Source organism: Thermobia domestica, chromosome 10 (genome assembly GCF_964235325.1).
Source record: "Thermobia domestica chromosome 10, izTheDome1.hap1.1, whole genome shotgun sequence".
In the NCBI taxonomy this organism is placed as follows: domain Eukaryota; kingdom Metazoa; phylum Arthropoda; class Insecta; order Zygentoma; family Lepismatidae; genus Thermobia; species Thermobia domestica.
Window position 1 is genome coordinate 161,061,351 of NC_137463.1, and position 19,468 is coordinate 161,080,818.

At 34.3% G+C, this 19,468-nt stretch overlaps 1 protein-coding gene across 1 annotated transcript in view; it reads right to left on the reverse strand.

Moving 5' to 3' along the window:
- Positions 1-19,468, reverse strand: part of LOC145662798 (phenoloxidase 1-like) — a 68,134-nt gene that overhangs the window by 12,870 nt on the left and 35,796 nt on the right. Inside the window, exons 6-10 of the mRNA XM_081728685.1 lie at positions 13,393-13,494; positions 10,481-10,645; positions 6,326-6,454; positions 5,782-5,970; positions 1,723-1,861 (exon numbers count right to left, since the gene is read on the reverse strand). Of these exons, the coding sequence (XP_081584811.1) occupies positions 1,723-1,861; positions 5,782-5,970; positions 6,326-6,454; positions 10,481-10,645; positions 13,393-13,494 (724 nt within the window). The remainder of the gene's footprint in view (positions 1-1,722; positions 1,862-5,781; positions 5,971-6,325; positions 6,455-10,480; positions 10,646-13,392; positions 13,495-19,468) is intronic.

The following is a 19,468-nucleotide window of genomic DNA, read 5'->3' on the forward strand; positions in this document are numbered from 1 at the left end:
AATACTTGGAATGTTATTCAATTCAGTTGAGGGATTTAGAACGATTTTGCATTCAGGTGAATCATCATTACAACGAAGAACTTTACAGACTGGAAAAGTATTATTCGGTTATAATGCTTTTTGAGCTTAGTAGCAAACAACGAGAAACGAAAGTTAGTTGCCTCTCAGATATTTAATTTCAAGATTATTGGACTCTTTCGCCCGCTTTTTGAACTCGGTGCGGCAAATAATTTCTTGGCTGTTTGATTGCGGTAATCACAGCAATATGTAAAACACAGCAATTACTCTGTATTGTAACACAACACAATGACGTCATTTAGAATTGAAGACCTCGGTACAAGAAGGGGACTGCTCCAATTTTACATTGGGCTCAGGATTGCAACAAAATTTCGTTAAAAATAAATTTCTTGTCCATTCGCCTTCAAACTTTTGATAAAGAAAGGTTTATCCTATAATAACATATGTCTTTACAACAAAAAAAGTTTGGAGGCCGGAGTAAAATACGTTGATTTTTAACAATGTTTATTTGCAAGCCTGAGCTAAATGTAAAATTGGAGCTGTCCTCTTCTTGTATCGAGGTCTTCAATTGGAAGGTAGGTGGGGGGAAGAGGGCAAGACTCTGTTATAAATATAATTTAATGTTTTCATTAGTATATTAAAATGTAACCAATTATATACACTTTGATCGTGTAACGAGTACTTAACAACACAAAAATATTTGAAATTGAGGACCTGAATTGTAAAATATCTCAAGCCCGTAGACATATATTTTTCACATTGCTATATCCGTTTCACTCAGTTGTAAAAAATAATAACATAAAGCAAAATAGCACTTCCAAACAATAACATTCAATATCATTTTTTTCCCTGAAAAAGTACTCAGGCGGATTTGGGACATTTTTAATTCAGGTCTTCAATTAAAGTTCAAAATATTTCTCTTTGGAGGGAAATTATACTTACCATTAGTTAAAAATATTTCCTCTCGGTAATTTTACGTATACTTGTATACATTCTATATAATGTACAAACCGTATTTATATAAATTAGTTGAGTAGAACTGATTAGAATGTACTGATCACTTTTACTACTTTCGAAATAATAGTAAAATTCGAAATCAATTTCACGTTTTATAAAATTTAACAATTTCCTTAGAAAGCATGTTTAGAAGTTTAATATAACTGTCTTTGTAGACATATTGAGAAGTTGTATGTATGTTTAATTTATATTAACTCGGTGAAGGAAGGCTGCATAACAATAATAAAGTTTGATTTAAAGGAATCTCTCTTAATTATAATCTACACCGAAATATAAATCTTTACTAAAGCTAAAGACTAAAGAAACTAAAAACTAAACTACACTAAAGAGAAAAATAGTAAACAGTTTGGTGTATTGTGATACATTACAATTGAATCGTTGAATTCGAAAACCGGTCATCTCCAATGAAGCTAATTTGAGAGAAGTGACAAACAAAACTAAATTAGTCAATATGCATCTGGCATATAGGGCTGTTTTCATTTGGACCGTAGAACTGACATTTTTCTACTTTCCAAACATGAAAATAACCCTATATGTCAGATAGATATTGATTAATTTAGTTTTGTTTGTCACTCCTCTCAAATTAGCTTCGATGGAGATGACTGGTTTTCGAACTCATCGATTCAATTGTATTGCTTGACGTGATGTTTTATTGAATATTTCATTTAATTGAAAACTTCAACTTACTATTTGCAACAAATCTATCCAGCTCAATCATCAAATTCTTTTGATCGTTGAAAGAAAATGGTCTTCCTTCTTCATTAAATTTAGGTGCCAAAAATATTCTGACTGTACCTTGCAAATTAGTTCCTGTTGTATTTTCCACCTTCAATAAAAGAATATATTACATTATATTCATAGTAAACAGTTTAATGTATGACTATTATTATTATTAAGTATTCTGCCTTTCGGCAGGTCCTGGACTAATTAGGATTTCTTTTTTTTCAATTTTAGATTTGGGCCTGGAAATGTTTCTTCCACTTTTCTCGATCTTCAGCTTCCTCTTTTAACTCCCAATATTTTCTTCTTTCTTTCAAATCATCGATCAGCTGTGTTCTTCTTCCTATTCCTCACTTCCCTTCCATATGCAATGTTAAAAATCGCGTCAATGTATTAAAAAAGATGATAGCACTGCTCTAGCAAGTAATACTAACCACCAAACTTCTCAATCATTTTGTAAATTATCACACTGATCATTGTTAGAGCAACTCAGATCTTTTACTCTCTGTTATACACTTTTATAACATTTCTCTTTACCAGAAACATTAGCAATAAGCATTATCAAATCATGATTTGGTAAAAATGCATTGAAACACAATAATTTCTCTACTTCATATTTGGGAAAATCATTGAAGGCAAAATAGAAATATGTTATTAGTTACATTGTTATACATATTTTTAACACTGTCCAAATGTATGACATGAAGATACTGACTGGCTTTCATCGAATCCTTAAACGTAACTACAGTCATGATTACACAAAACTTTGAAGTATACTAAACAAACTGCTCACAAGATTTAAAGCACATCACCATATAAGAGATATTATTATTATTATTATTATTATTATTATTATTATTATTATTATTATTATTATTATTATTATTATTATTATTATTATTATTATTATTATTACTGCGTACGCCAAAGGCCAGAAAACCAGCGCTTAAGCCAAAAAGCAGCTCTTCAATTTTCAAGATAAATGTAAAGTATTGTCTTTGAATCCAATTCTACTCTTCGCCAAAGGAAGATTATTTAAGATAGACACATTTCAATAGCATTTAAACAGAATAAAAGTGAGTAAAAACGGGTATCAGACAACCTGTATGCATATCTATATGTATCTATATGCATATAAAAATGAAATTGGTATTGTATGTCATAAAGACAAAACAGCCGAACTACTTGAAACGAATTTTTAAACATAAAACTTGAATCGAACCGAGATTTTATCATTTCATTTTGATTGGAATGAATTGGGAAAGCGGTTGAAATTGCATGCAAATAACAAAGAATCTTACGAACCAATCAAGTTAGGGAGATAAAGTTCTCTACATAAAGTCCTGATTAAAAATAAGTAAACACTGAAAATTTCACTTCTAAAGAGCAAAATGGAGCATTTTCTACAAAACCCTCTTCCCCTTTTGTCTGTTGGAGTTTTACTGCTCCACTGCTATCAAAACAGAGGGGACAAAAAACCATGATCTGAGAATAGTGTTGCTAATAGTATTCTTAATTGTTGGTAAAGATTCTAACTTTTTAAATTTCTTTCGGTGTGCAAGGTAGTTTTCCTAAATGTACGTTTCTTGTGTTGCATAAATTTAATGGTCTTTCCCTCACTGTTGACCAGATTAGCAACAGGTAACTGTAACATTAACTTTACAGTAGGCCTAATTAAAATATATATTGGGAAAACTAAAGATGATTTAGTTGTTTCTTGTCTCACAAGATAAACTCTGACTAGCTCCAAAGGGTCTTTATGGTTGATCTCTTGGGTACTTTGTGTCTACCTTACATATACATACTTTATCGAGCGAAGTAGCTCAAGTGGTAGAGCGTTGGCTTCACATTCTGGAGGTCATGGGTTTGATTCCCGCTGCCGACCATTCTGACTGGAGTTTTCAAGTGTTTTCTTCAGTCCTACCAGGTAAATACTGGGGTGGTACCTACTAAACAGGCCCTGGCCGATACCTTCCCAAATCCTTTCCATTGTTATTGTTGTTGTTGTTGTTGTTAGATATCCAGTACAAAATGGCTTCTGAGCTGTATCTGGTGATTGTTAAATAAATAAATAGACATTGACAATCTCACAAAATTCAATTGACTTGTGTAATGTGCTTTTATTTTACGTTCGCATTTCATGTCATTATTAAGAACACTACCCAGGCATGGAAGCTTCTCAGCTGCGGCAAGTGACCTGCCAATAAAGGCAGAATACCTATGATGATGATGATGTGTAATGTGAAAGTACCAACCACTGGACAATGAAAATGTAAACATAATTTGTATTAACCTAGAATTAGTTATGTTTTTGCTTCATCATGAACATGTTCCAATTTTATACAGGTAAACATCATGAAGTCTGCTACTGTGGATAAAATCTTGCGAAAAGGAACTACTTGACCAATCACGTTTCATCAAGTCTGTCTCCCAACGCAAAACAATAGTATTCAACAGGATAATGCGCCATGCCATTATATACTGTATGTGTAGGTTGTGGTGATCCGAAGAACATTGTGTAACATTCTTATTTTCTACGGTCATCGGCAATACCTCCTTGTTTCCTCAGAAGTTCCATAGATTTCACCACCTTGTAAATTTCCTCGAATTTCACAACTCTTTCTAATCCTTCTAACTCGTTTAACTTCATGTACATATTTCTGGCCTCTTCTGTATAAACCTGCTTCCATGTTCTTCTTTCTCTCATTTTCTGCAACATCTGTTCTGTAACCGATGTTTTCTTAGCCGTTTTGTGTTAGTGGTAACCTACTAATTCTTCTGCAATATGCTGTATGCAAAGTTTTATGTGATCTCACCGTCTGTTACTACCTGCATCTATAATTTCCTCGTTTGATTATTTTCCTTCAAATTTTTCAAGGATTTTTTTTTTTTTTACTTCCTCGTACTTCAACTTTCCAGTATTCAACATCTTGTTGCTTATCTTTCTTCGGTCTACATTTTTAAGTTGAATATCCACTTCGGCCAACACAAGGCTATGATTAAAGAAAATGTCAGCCCCGGGAATGATCTTCGCGTTTTTCAAGCTATTCTGATGCCTGTCTGAATCATAACATAGTCTATTTGATATCGTCAGCCGTCTATTGATGGTTTTCATGTATATCTTTCTTGTGCTGATTTAACCAGGTGTTTCCAATTACTAATGAATTATATCAATAGAAATTGACCAGTCTCCCTTCCTTTTCATTTCTTTCACCTAAACTATGGTTGCCTATGGCACTTTCTTGTACTTTTTTCATAACTGTATTGAAATCTTTCATTACAATTACGCATGCACTCTCTTTTCTCTGTCTATAATTTCTTCTATTTTCTTATATTTTTCCTCTACTTCTTCAGAGCTTTTTTCTGTATCACCACTAGATCCTTTCCCCCCCATTTAAGTCTTAAGATCATAACTATCATAAACAAATTCTACTTTCACTATCTTCTCTTTTAGACGCTTACCGAAAATTATTCCCATATCATTATAACCACCCTTTTCATTACTTGAGTAAAACATTCTGTATCCTTCACTTATCAACTCACATCACTTTCCCATCTAATTTCACAATGTGAATCGACATTCTACATAAACTAGATACAGTTCGAATACCACCGAAACAAAGTAGTACATTTTACTCTAAAGTGACACTCAGGAAAAGATAGATTAGATACTATTATATGGACCGCTTGGATGTCAAATGGTATAACTCCAAAATGGAAAATTTTCAGGAGAGAGCTTTTATGTCTAATACTATAAAAAATAATATATATTTTATGGTTGTTACTAAAACATAATTGTGAAGTTTATTCTCTAATGCTGGTAGTGAATAACTTTTTCTTGATTAAGTTTATGTGTTGTTGAAGTTCAAGATTCTCTCCTAGAAAGTTTCAGTTTTAATGTTATACCATTGGACATCCAAGTAGTCCATATGTTAACCAGCTAGTTTATTTTCTATTATCTCAACATTATGATGAATTTAGGTTTATTTTGCTCATATTAAATTATATTATTAAAGATGAGCTCACCTGAATAGTATAAGTAAAGTTCTCGTTTTGAAGATGTGTAAATCGAACAAGCACAGTTCCCTCTCTCATGAAGTCAACTCCAGGACTTAGATCAATGTCGCTTTGTTGCCAAAACGTAGCTAGAACATTCCTGCGACCTCTCCCACTTTGCACTTCTATGGATTGGACTCGAACTCCAGGAAAGTCAAGCTAATAATAAGGTGGAAACTAATGTAAGAAAATGATAATATTTTTACTTGCAAAATACTCAGTACTGGACTAAATTTTCAGAAATTGGATATAATGAGGAATTATTATTGAAAAAAAAACATTGGAAAATATATTGCTTAAAAATGTCTTTCTGTAACTGATAATAAAGTATGGAGGGTAAAATATATGTATCTAGAACGAAGAAACATTTACATAATGTTAATTATCAAATTTTATTACTTTCCATTTATTTCAACTTCATATTTTTAATCGTAATACCTTTTTCAGCATATACAATCATGACCATAACAAGTATACTTGATATGGGGATGTACTGAATAAACCCACGGATTACCTGTTCCGTAGTGTAACGAGGAAGTAGATTCTTGTGTTCCAAAAATATGTCATTGATGAGCTCATGCATTCGATAAAATACAGGATCCCTCATTGCTGTCTCAGGTAAACCAATAGGACTTTCTCTTTCCTGAAATAGATATCATTATAAATTTAAATATTTGAGTGATGAAACTTGGTCTTTGTATTTTAAATTAACTACGTGTTGTTGCAAGTTAAAACTTTGTTATTTCTAATAAAAGAGTGCCTAGATCATAACTATTAGTAGACATAAATTAAAGTCCAAATCAACGGATGAACTTTAGAATTGAAGCTTGAGGAGCAGGATTAATTAGTTACTTCTTCATGTCCTTACTCTGACCACTTACAATTCGAGGAACAAAAATTACTTCCGCGGTCATGTAAGTCACTAGTGTTACCAAATTATCTCTTTCAGCCTATTTGTTTCTTCCCTTCATCGATTGAATTTGGGTGTTTGACCTGCACTATAGTTAAACTGGCTTCATCTTAGTGCTCCTCGCACTTAATTTCTAGGACATTGAAAAATAAATATTGTAAATTTTCTTTGGTAAAACTTCTTAATTGAGAGTCCTTGCATAATTCTTAGGCACAGTGTACAGTAGGATGACGTCTGTGAAACAACTCTATACACTTGCATCTCGTTGTTTTGCTATTTTTGTTATGTGAAATTGAAATATTTGTTTCAGTAAACTCAAACGAGTGCCTTTTAATATCGGGAGTTGAAAACCTAAAATACCGCCCATCCAATTCAATGCAATGATCAGCTAGTTGTTTCTCCAATTCTTTTGAGGAAATTGGCTTCATATGATTATTAGATGAGAATGAAATTACTACTTTGTTGTTTCTTAATCCTATTCATTTGGAAAACCTTCAAGACTAAATGTCGTGCATGTGATTAGAAAAATAGAATTTAATTGCTCTAAGCATAACACAGTGGAAGAAGCGTCGTGTATGTGATGTTTTGTGATGCTTTAATTTGACTCGACATCATGTCGAAGACAAATTTACGACCTATAAGGAAAGACCAGAAGTAGGTGTTAGATAATTTACTAGATACCAGCTGGCTTACTTTCCATTCTATTTTTGTTGTTTGTTGTTTGAGCTGTTCAATAAAATTTTAAAAAAAGTAAAAGAATTTTGCAAGAAAAGTAGACCAGAATCTACAAATTAAAAGCATCATGCGACATTTATCTGGTGGGACTGAGAAAATTATTGGAAAACATCCAGAATGTCGTCCGCAGGATCCTATTTTCGGATGTTTCAATTGCTAGTAAGAGAATGCTAATCATTCATTTATGTTCTCATCTTAAAGCAATCCTAGCAATTTTATTAAGATTGGTATTTTCTATCACTAGCATGATGGTACGGCTGTACACCCTATTGTTTCAAAGTCGCTTGGTCAACAAGAAGACAGAACATAAGCGGAAATGTCAATATGTGCAAAAGTGTTAAGCTTTCGGATTGCATTGATAGATTCAAATCGTACGGTTCTCATAGGTATCTTTTGTAGAGTAAACTTTTAATCTTGATGTTTTTAACATATACAAACATATACAAACATTTAAGTATAAATAGAACAGAATTAAATAAACCTTACTGCACCGGCGTCACAACAAAAGGACAGATTTCTTCTCCTTAGCGTAAGATTGATGCTAATATTTTGGAAAGGAGGACACAAATAATGATTTAGGGATAATACTCGATCATAAATTATATACTATCTCTCAGAAGACATAGTAAAAAAAACTATTGTACGTAATAACTCTTATAATATACTGTTTTTATTATAACAAAAACAAAAGAAATTAACAATAGTGGAATTAATAGTTTCGCTCCTTTATATTCTTTTACTAGTGCTATATACACAAATTACACATAAATGAAGTTCTTAGGTTAATTATATTTTTTATTAAGCTTATAAAAAGTGAAATAAACTGATACTACATATACACTAATCACCAAAATACGACGGGCATGCCGAATGCTTTTAGATACTGAAATTCAAATAGCGTTTCCACCATACTAAAACGTATCACTTTTAAAAATGCTCTCTAGTAATGAGGTGATAAATTCAAGGCTGCAGGTTTGTTTGTTTGAAAATTAGAAGGTTCGAAGAATAGGTTGGTTTAAGCCTTTCAGTTGGCAACAATAGAGCTCGAGTGACTGATTTTCGTGCAATGACCTTTCACGATATTAAGTACGGTTTAACGCAAGAGCAGTGGTATGATCGTTTAGAAAAATGTTCCGGGGACACTGCCTCTTCTCGCACAACCGTTTTTAATTGGCTTGCGGAATTTAAACACGGCCGACAAAGTCTAATGAGCCTCGCTCGGAGCGTCCTATCACCGCAGTTACAGGTGAAAGTGTCGCAGCAGTAAGAGATCTTGTGAAAAAGGATCCCTACAAGAAAATTCAGTCAACCTTGATGATTGAATCAACTGCAGCCCAGTCCATAATAAAAGATTATCTCGGCCTTTCCAAGTATTCCGTCACTGGCTCCCAAATTTACTATTCCTGAGCAAAAGATAACTGTGCGGAGCGGTGCTGCTATATGATTAAAATATTTCCACAATGCAAAGTAAAATCGTTCATAATATCGTTACAGATGACGAAACATAGATTTACAACTATGACCCCGAAATCAGTAGTCGAGAGTATGGTGTTTTAAAAATGAAGCTCCACTTTCGAAAGTTAAACGGGAACGAAGCGTGGGTAAAGTTATGGTGTCATATTTTTTCCCTCTAAAACCGGTCATATAGCAACTATACAATTACATGGTTGACGTACAGAGACAGCAGAGCTGTGCGTTACTTATTGCCTTCCAAATGTCTTTTAAGCTTTTAGATCTCCGCACCGAAAGTTTCAAGTGTCTCACATTCTTCTTCATCGCGATAATGCACAGCCGCACACATCAGCGAAAATTTTGGAGTTTCTACAGGACAGTGGAGAAGTACGAGTGTGTCTGTGCACATAGTTCACCGCATACTGTTAGATATGGGCCCAGTAGCTGATGTCCCACATGTATACCAATATTAACCGCACGGCATAATCGGTAACGGTTGGAATGGACACGTGTCCATCATCACTTGACTGAAAAGAAATGGCACAACGTTGAGTGATCCGATGAATCACTATACTGCCTTCACATCGATGGCCGGGTTAGAGTCCGTCGAGACATGTACAGTAGGATGACGATAGGGAAATGGTGGTTTCATTATGATTTAGTTCATGGACCTGCTGGTGGGTGTGGAAGACACAGTGACGGTTTCTAGCTATTAGTAGATCATTGTTGATCAGATATATCCTCATGTCGGCTATATTTCCAACTAGGAATGGTATCTTTAAGCAGGAAAACGTTTCTTGTCACAAGACCGACACTGTACTGCAGTGGTTCGAGGAGCACATTGGTGAATTTCAACTGCATCAATGACCCACAAACTCATCTAATTTTAGTTAATCTAACTAAAGACTTTTTGGATGTCCTTGAACATAAGATCCTAGGTCATTGACCTCCTCCGAAGAATTTGTATGAGTTAAGCAACTTGTGTCTGCAAGTGGTATGTCATGCCTCCAGTATCTACCAAGCTCTCATTGATACCATGCTAAACGCAATATTGTTGTTCTTCGAGCCAGAAGTGGACATATAAGGTACATAGTCGCAGATAGCCATAATATTCTGGTTGGTTAGTGTACAATTACTAGAAAACAGTATGATACAAGTACATTGTCTATTAAAAGGAAAATTCAGGAGCAAATTTATTGCATAAATTATCAATGTATCAATGGAAAATACGGGAATTTTAAACGTGAGTTCAACGTGAAGTTCAACGTGAAGAAAAACAGGTGACGCACTTAAAAGATTGATTTTGTTTTACACTTGCTTTGCTTTCGCAGTAAATTGTTCATTACTCACGTTATTTGGTAAAAATATTGTGTTGTGATATCTAAAAGAAAATGCAGAGCTGTGTAGTCAATTTTCGTTCTGTATAAATATATTAGGAGGAGGTTGTTTTTTTTTTTCATATCAAATCACATGTTCCCGAATTCTAAAACCGCCGGTATTTTCTACAACTATTTGATATTGTTATTACTTGTTTACTCTTTATCCACATAGTGAATCTGTAGGAAGTCTTACCAAATATCTGTTATCTGGATCATGAACAAATCCTAAAGTCATGTGACCATTATTATGGAAATCTCCGTAGAACTCCGTGTTTATAGAGAGTGTGCTAGATTCTAGAAGGTTACCCAATATATCTATTCCATTCTCTTCTGTTAGCTTTACTTGGTTACCCCGTCGCTGCAAAAAAAAAGTATAATTATTTTATAAAGAATATCACTTAATTTCCAATGCTCATACATATTTCTAAGGAACATATGAATTAGGTTTCAATCGTTACGGAACGATTATACAATAAGTATTTGTAAGATACTATAATATCATACTGTGATCAACAACAGCAACAAAGCACATATTTCTCATATCTATTGTAAATTATCCTAAAATTCCGGTTGAAACTTATTTTAATTAGTGAATAGTGCAAGGTCATAAAAAGATGTCCAGGATCTCACGAAAAATATAAAGGGTTTCATTGAAAACAAAGCATATTATTATATACTACCAAAACAAACAGGAATTCTCGAAGTTTTCTTTTCTTCAGATCTTGATTGTGATGTGGATCTGTGCATACGAAATCTTATTGCTACCGCTCAAGCACATATCGTGTCAGTTTTGCATAAGGCAAAATGGAAGTAACACGCGAGGAACAGTACAGAAATTCTGCCTACTATCGTGCAAAGATCAACGTTCCGTGTGTACCCTATCCTCCATATAGCCCTGATTTAGCCACTTGTGATTTCTTTCATTTTTTCAATTTTGAAGAAAAACCTCCGGAGACAGCGTTTTGCATCTTCAGGTGCAGTGCTGAAAGCTGCTGAGGCAATTTTGAAGGATCTGTCCAAAAATGGCTTCTAGCTTGTCTTTCATGACTGACAACAACATTGGGACAAGTGCATTGCATGTAATGGGGACTATTTTAAAAAAGATCATCAACATTTGGAGAATTAGTACAGGTAATTATGTTTTATTCCTTTATGATCATTCTTTATTGATCAGCTCTCCTAGTTTTAGGAATGAGGTCATACCGAGTTTCATCTTCCTTGAAAAATTCGTGAGACATTATATATTTTTTACATAAATTTTAAAGCACCCCTTTGAAACTCTCCTCCTCCATTATAATACAAACCTAAAAGTTTTATATAACATAGGTCTGTTCTAAACTATAGTCTCTTCGGTAAAATCATTTTGAAGTATGTCAAGTCAACGTTTTAGTTTTGTATATCGGACAAATACACACACACACACACACACACACACACACACACACACACACACATATATATATATATATATATATATATATATATATATATATATATATATATATATAATTATTATTATTATTATTATTAAGTATTCTGCCTTTCGGCAAATCCTGGCAGTAATGAGGATTTTTTTTTCAATCTTAGATTTGGGCCGGGAAATGCTCCTTCCACTTCTGTCGATCTTCAGCTTCCTCTTTTAACTCCCAATATTTTGTCCTAGCTTTCAAATCATCGATAAGCTGTGTTCTTCTTCCTCGCTTCCCTTCCACCTTTCCTTCTATGGCGGTGTGAAAAAGACAATTTCTACGTGTCCAATCCAATTGGCCTTTCTACGAAGGATGGTGGCTAGAAGTGTCCTCTTCTCTCCTATCCATTTTAAAATATCTTCGTTTGTTGCGCTCTCTGTCCATTTTATCTTCTCCTTCTTCTTCCAACACCGCATTTCGAAAATCTCTAAAAAATTCTTCTCTAACTTCGTAACGTCCAAATCTCTGAACCATACAGTCCAAAGCTCCATATGACCAACTTCTTCTTAAGTCTAATATTGAGCCTCCTAGTTAAGAGTGACCTTTTCTTATTGAATACTTCTTTAGTTATGGCAATTCTTGACCTGATCTCTTTGGTGTAGTAAGCGTCTCTCGTCAACATACTTCCCAAATACTTGAAATTCTCGACCTCTTCAAGTTCTTCTTGTTCTTCTCTGATCCGTAAGGGCGTGTTTCCATGGGATATTCTCGTGACTTTTAACATTTCGATGTTAATTTCAATTCCATACAGTTTTCCAGTGTCAACTATTTTGTCAATCATCTCCTGTAGTCCTCTTTCGGTTTTAGCTATTATAACCGTATCATCTGCATACCTGATCTGGTTAATGATCTGGCCTCCAATCTTGAAATCAACAATTCCCATTAGAGCTTCCTTCATTAAACATTCACTGTAGATGTTGAATTATTGGGGCGACAAACTACATCCTTGTCTGACTCCTCTTCCAATCTCTACACTATTGGTTTCTCCTTCATTCAAGCGCAACTTAACTCGTTGTCCTATGTACAGGTTTTGAATGAGTCGTCGTTCTCTCCAGTTGACTCCGATTTCTTTAAGTATTTTCAGAAGTTTCGTCCAATTGACTCGGTCGAAAGCTTTTCGCTGACGTCTCTTCCTCCGACTACCACCTCTTCTGGGATCTCGATCATTTCTTGGTGGGAAGGACTTTCTCGAATGATTGGTTGAACACTTCTTTGCAACGTCTAATTCAAACTTCTCCAGTCATTAAATAATTGCATAGATTCTTTCCAGATGACAGTTGAAGTCGATAGCTATTGAAAGTTAGCACCACATATTAGCATAACAATTTATGTAACTGGGGTGAATTCATAGAGCAATGCTAATGGCTCCAAGTTGATCTACAACGTCGTCACATAGTGAAAAGTTAGATTCACCATAGCAGCTAAAGGAAGCCCCCGGAGGGTATACCATTATATAGCATTTTCGCTTTATTTTGACCTGAAGAATAGCACTCTATTGTCAGTGTGTCATTTTCAGAACATCATACACACACACACGAATATATATATTTCATATAGCAAATATATTTGTATTAAAATTTTATATTGCAACTCAGTCAAGAAAATTACTCTGTACTTTCCTACGGAGAATACTTACATCTGTGACTGCTCCTTGTCTGATTGAAGTCATAATTCTGTCCCTCCATTGGTCCATATCGTTTAATGTGAAGTTCAAATTGTCATTAGGACGATTTATATTCTAGAAATTTGAAAAGAAATTAAATAAATAAATCATTACAGCACTCAGATCACTTACAATAAGGTATCTTCAAGTAATATGGACCATTTATTCATTCAATTACCACAATGTGGTTTTAATATTACTGTTGCAGGACTTTGGCAAAGTCGACAGTTGCACTATTTTTGATCCAAAGTTAAATAATTGTATTAAATTATGTTGTATTAAACATTCATAAGTTACTGCACAAGTCGCAACCAAAATGGCTCTGAGATAAGCCTGAATACGCCTGCACTTAATGATCGTATACTGTTACAACGTAAATAAGTTGAAGATAAATACTTTGACGCCAGGAATGTTCATACCTTATAAAAAGTAAGTACAAAAGAAAATGAATCTAAAAGATCATTTATATAATTACACGAAGTGGGGGTTCGAAACAGTCCAAGGAACCTTGGTGCCATATTGTCTTGAACCTCATATTGTTTAATTGTTTAATTCAGAGATAATAGAGAGAATAGGTAATTTAGGAAATGTAAATAGAAATAACAGTTCATTGTTTATAAAACGTAAGAATTCATTTTTTCTTATAAAACACTTTTTCATAGAAGTGTTAAAATGTTACTAGGTAATAGTATTTTGTACAGTATGGTGGCCAAGTAGCTGATGCAAGTGCTTCCTGTGTGCATGGTCCAGTGTTTGATTCCCAGTGGGAAATGATTGCCTCGGATATAAACTCGAGTAGTAATTTGGATCTTACTTCAGTTCCATCTCATATAGCTTCGATGGATACGCTAAAATCCCAATAAACCAATTTAAAAGATGGTACTATTTCTTATTACCTGTATTAGAATGTAATAAGATATTGCGTAGGCTAGTTTTTTTTATTAATTTTCATGTAGAATGTTGTAGACCCTTATATTTTGTTGTGTGATGATTTATGGAAAGATGTTAACATGTATATTTTTCTTCTTTCCTTCAAAGTAATAGCAGAGAGTTAGAGTGGAATACCACTTGTTTAAAATCGCACAGAATAAGCAAGAAGAAACATGAAGGGGAGGACATTTTGAGGAAAAATTAATCATTTACATTGCCTCTTTCTCGTATTAAGCAACTTATTGCTTATTGATTACAGGAATAATTATTGTGCAATATAATATCCATAAGATGAGGACATAATGTAATAATGTAAGTCTCTTCTGAGCTTCTCAGGAGAAAAAGAACAGATATTTTTCAATACTTCTAAGCGTTTGGTCTTACCAGATGAAATGAAAATACTGGCCCTTGTACGCAATTTGCGTCGCTCTCATTTTTAAAATTAATTCATGTTATGAAGCACTTACTACTGAAACATGTACTTATGAAATATGAACAAAATTGTAGAAGGCATTTTCAAAGTTTCATTCAAAGTAGTCACCTTCAAGAGAATACTAGCCTTTATGTACTTCTTTATGTTGTAGGGTTGTTAATGAAAGGAATTTTTATAAAATACTAACTAAAATGCCCGTTCTAAAATAAAGGGAGAATAAGGTTTATGTAATATATCATATTTGGTCTAGAATTATGAAAATAACTAAGGAGCAACGCCTTCGTCGTTGCCCATATCAATATGAGTGTAATAAATATATAAACCAACAACAAACGTCAACACTTTCGCCGTTATACACTCACGGAATTAATTGGCTTACCCCCTTAATCAGTACCTTCATGAGGTGCCAATATCAATCTAAGTTTTGGCAACGGTGTAGCATGTCTTAGGATCCTGACATAACTGATTCGAAATTTAGAGGAAATTCGTACTCCTGAATGCTAAATATTGAAACTTCACTCTAAAGAAGATCCTCATAAGAAACACTTACAAATCTTAACCACTCCTTCTCTGTCATGAAATTATTACAAATTTTATCTGCAGAACAATAATATTCATTTCTAAGCATTAATTTTACATTATATACATATAAAGTAAGCGGGGGAAATTTTCAATCGAAATATGCCAACGGTAAACTTCTTTGATAGTCTTCCTAAATAAGGCAGCAAATGAGCCCTAATAACAGCCGAACAGATAGACCAATCGTAAAGCAGTAGGACAAGCTATAACAGTTGCCCTATTTCGATTTTTGTTTTAATCTTGAGGTGCTTATCAACCTCATCTCTATTTTACTTTTTTCAAAACAGTTTAGAAAGAAAGAATAATAATATTATATATTCATGTAATTTTCTAGGAAATACACAATACTAGGAAATACACAATAGTAGTGTCAAAATACTACTTTCTGAGATGGTCTTCATCTTTGGTTGCTTGCTTTCTAAAGCCAGCAATATCATAATCGACTTGAACACTTATTCTTTTGGAAAACCTACTAACCACACAAATTAACCATTAAGTGGCATTTTCTAAGTACTAAATAATTAGGTAAATACATTTTAGGTATATATTATTTACTCTTCGTTATACTTTCAAAAATGTGGAAAAGTGAGATTGTTACTGACGAGCAACAAACTTTCAAAATTTCACAAAACCAAATAAATTATTGACCTCAAAGTTAGACAGCTCAAAGACAAAAATAATCCCTCGTCAAATGTACGTTCACCTTCCGTCTTGTCCGATTGTCAGTTGCTTCTGTCATAACTTGTGAGATGTGTTACATCCTGATCAGAGTGTTACTAATTTCCAGTATGTTGTTTTTTCTTATGTAGTTTAATTCGCATTATTTTTGTGTCGCCCGTAAAATCAACACAGGACAAGATAGGAGTATATAATATTTTCATGACAAGACATTATCTTCACCAGATGAGACAAGAAACCCTTAAGTCTCACCTGGTGTTCTCCCATTTCTTGCGGATTACTACAGTTACCAATTATTTTAATTTGCATTTAACAAATCTCTTTTGACATGGTTATTTATAATAGGCTAATTCCAAATTATTTCACTTGTTACTTTATTTATAGAGTTTCTGGATTGAGGTGTATAATATCATCGTGCTACTCATATGGAAAGGATATGTGAAGTTTTAGTTGAGATATCTTCGAGAAATAAATAAATAAATAAAAACTCTGGCTTACCGAAAAATATGCAGAGAGTCACGTATAAATCGATGTCGCGATAGGACAGATTATAATTGTTATCAAATGTGTTGGTTTACATAGAATAAAATCCACAAACGATATTTGTTTTTGTAGAAATAATCCTTCGAGATCCTTAAATCACACCATCATCATGATCTGCCATTATTGCCAAATCACTTGCCGCAACCGAGAAACTTTTATGCACCCTAACTTCTTCGTCTTCACGTCTTTTGTGTTTCAACACTATCCATCAACTGGACCCTCTTTTGCAACCTACCTCTTTTCCTTGGCACCATACCTTCTAGCACGTCTCTTATTATTTTAATTGTATGCTTAACTTCAAATAATTACAAAACATTTGTAAAATAATCAATACGGTACCTATTTAAACACAAAGGAATTATTTATTAGTTTGAAGTTTTATTGGCTTGTGTAAAAATATGTTTCACTTCAATAGAAGATTTTTAGAATGCCCACCCATGAGGAAACGATATTTTTATGGAATAAAGGGTCTAGATTTGTTAACATAGACTTATGTACGTTTTAACTCTTTCGCTGCGAAAATCGACTTTAGTCGATCTGAGAATTTTTGCCTTTCGCTGAGGAAATCGACTTTAATACACACGTCTATTTTTGTTTATACCTCGCTGCGATAATCGATTTCAGTCGATCATTGTATACGGAACATATGGTAGTGATAATGCTTAGCATTGTGCTGTCAATTCGCGATCTCTTGAACCTCTGCAGATAAGCACGAATGAGTACGAAAGCTTTGCGTCATTCTGTTGTAGTGTGTTTTCGGGTTTAAGGCTAGCCAAGTACAGCAGGAAAAAATGCCGGACAACAGTAAGACAATTAACAACCGTTAGATAACTGCAGTTTTGCTTGATTCTAATTCAGATGTGCCAGGAGATGAGGAACCACCCATATTTCACGGAAATATGAAAATTTCATTTTTTGGCTGCTTAATTGCTCCTTTTCCAGGTACCAGCCGAAAATTTAATTCTGCAGCGAAAGGGTTATCTACTGACAAACGCTGATAATTATTGTTTCACATAAACAACATTTTCGCATGAGGTGAGGAGTTTCTTGGTGTGTATGATGTCACTCTATCACTATTTCAATGTTGTATTTTTTTCAGACTTGTCTCAGGTGTTGTTATTAGATTATTATCTCTTTTACTTATTCCTAATTTTAATGAGCATGGATTCGAACTTCCAATCTTTGGCTTTATCAGTTTCGTCTTTCCCATTAATTTACCACAGGTCTCTATCTGTCCGGTTGTTATTAGAGCTCATTTGCTAGCTAGTATAGGAAAACTGTCAAGAGTCAATGCCAAGGTTTAGAGAGAAATATTAGGATTCTGCAGCTAATATTTATGATGATTTTATGACAAAAAAATCTGGATAACATTTCGTAGGTGGATCTAAATCCACGATAGCTCTACTCTCCGGAGTGAAGTTTAAGGTTCCTCGTTTACTATTACGATTTCCCTCTAAATTCCCTTGTAACACTGTAAAAATAATAGAAAGTACTATCGCCAGGATTCAAACATGGATTTGTAAATTATAGATCCAACGCTTAAACCACTGCACTACGGAGGTACTTACTGGACATAGCAAGCACACAAGCAAACTAGACCAAAATTTCAATTTTATGCTTTTGGTAAAATTTCTTTCCCAATTTTCTCCTCATCCTTTGAGATTGACGATTTGCCGCTTTGAAACTGGACTTAACTTATGAAAGTCAATATAATAAATATCATATCACTTCCGTGTATTCAAGAATGAATCCAAATGAAACATGCATATCCTCCGTTTGTACGCATTACTCACCTCAGGATAAGAAAACCTGCTACATTGTTAAAAAACTTTGCAGGTATAATGTTGCTATCTCATCAAAGTGCCAATTAAAGGGGGGGAGTCAGTTAATTCCGTGAAAGCGACGCCTTTGATGTTGCCCTTGTCAGTTTCCGGACTGGGTACCATGTACCTTCTTGTCTAAACTTGGGCACAAATGTAGGGGGCACGGTGGCTCAGTGGTAGAGCGTTCACCTCCGGTGCTTGGGGTCCTTGGTTCGATCCCAGCTCGCGCCGTGTGGACTTTGTGGTGGACAAACACCGTGCTCGTGGGTTTTTTCGGGGTTCTCCCGTTTCCTCCCACTTTCTTCATTCCACCATTTCACTCATCTCTCATCATCACCGTCTCCTTTGGCATAACCGTGGGACGTAAAACTTAAAGATTTCATTTCATTTTGGGCACAAATGTAATCGGAACTGTCACCAATTAGTTTAGCGATCCCGAAAACCATTGATTTGATCTTAATATCGGTCATTTTTAATATTAGTTTTGACGGCCCCTCTCAAGCCTTCATATGACAATGGAAGTTAAAGTTGGGCTTGAGAGGCTTTGGAACTGTTAGTATCCATCTTAGCGTCCCCGGAAATTATGAATTTGACACTGATATAGGCAATTTCGGAGATGTTATTTTTTACTCTTTTCCCAACCCCTCATGACGATAGGGGCTAAAGTTGAACTTAAACGGCATCAAGAGTGTTACTATTCATTTCAGCCACGCAAAAACTATGAATTGGACACAAATATCGGTCATTTTGTACATTATTTTTCACGCTCTCTCAACCCTCCATGGCTACCATGAAAACTATGAATTTAACACTAATATCCTGAGTATTAGTGTTAAATCGAGATGTGTAAAATGCATACATTTTGACTCCATAATTTCCCCCCTGTGTAGAAATTCGAAAAAAAGAGCTTCGTAGGCGATTAGACCTGCTATCGATCTATCCGTTGCCACATTTGGTGGCCCAGGGTCACTTCTTTCTATGCGAAAAGTTGATAATAAGTAGACAAATACAACACACATTATTTCTTTAGTAGTAGAAAAGAACAAAATCAGCTTGGTCGTTT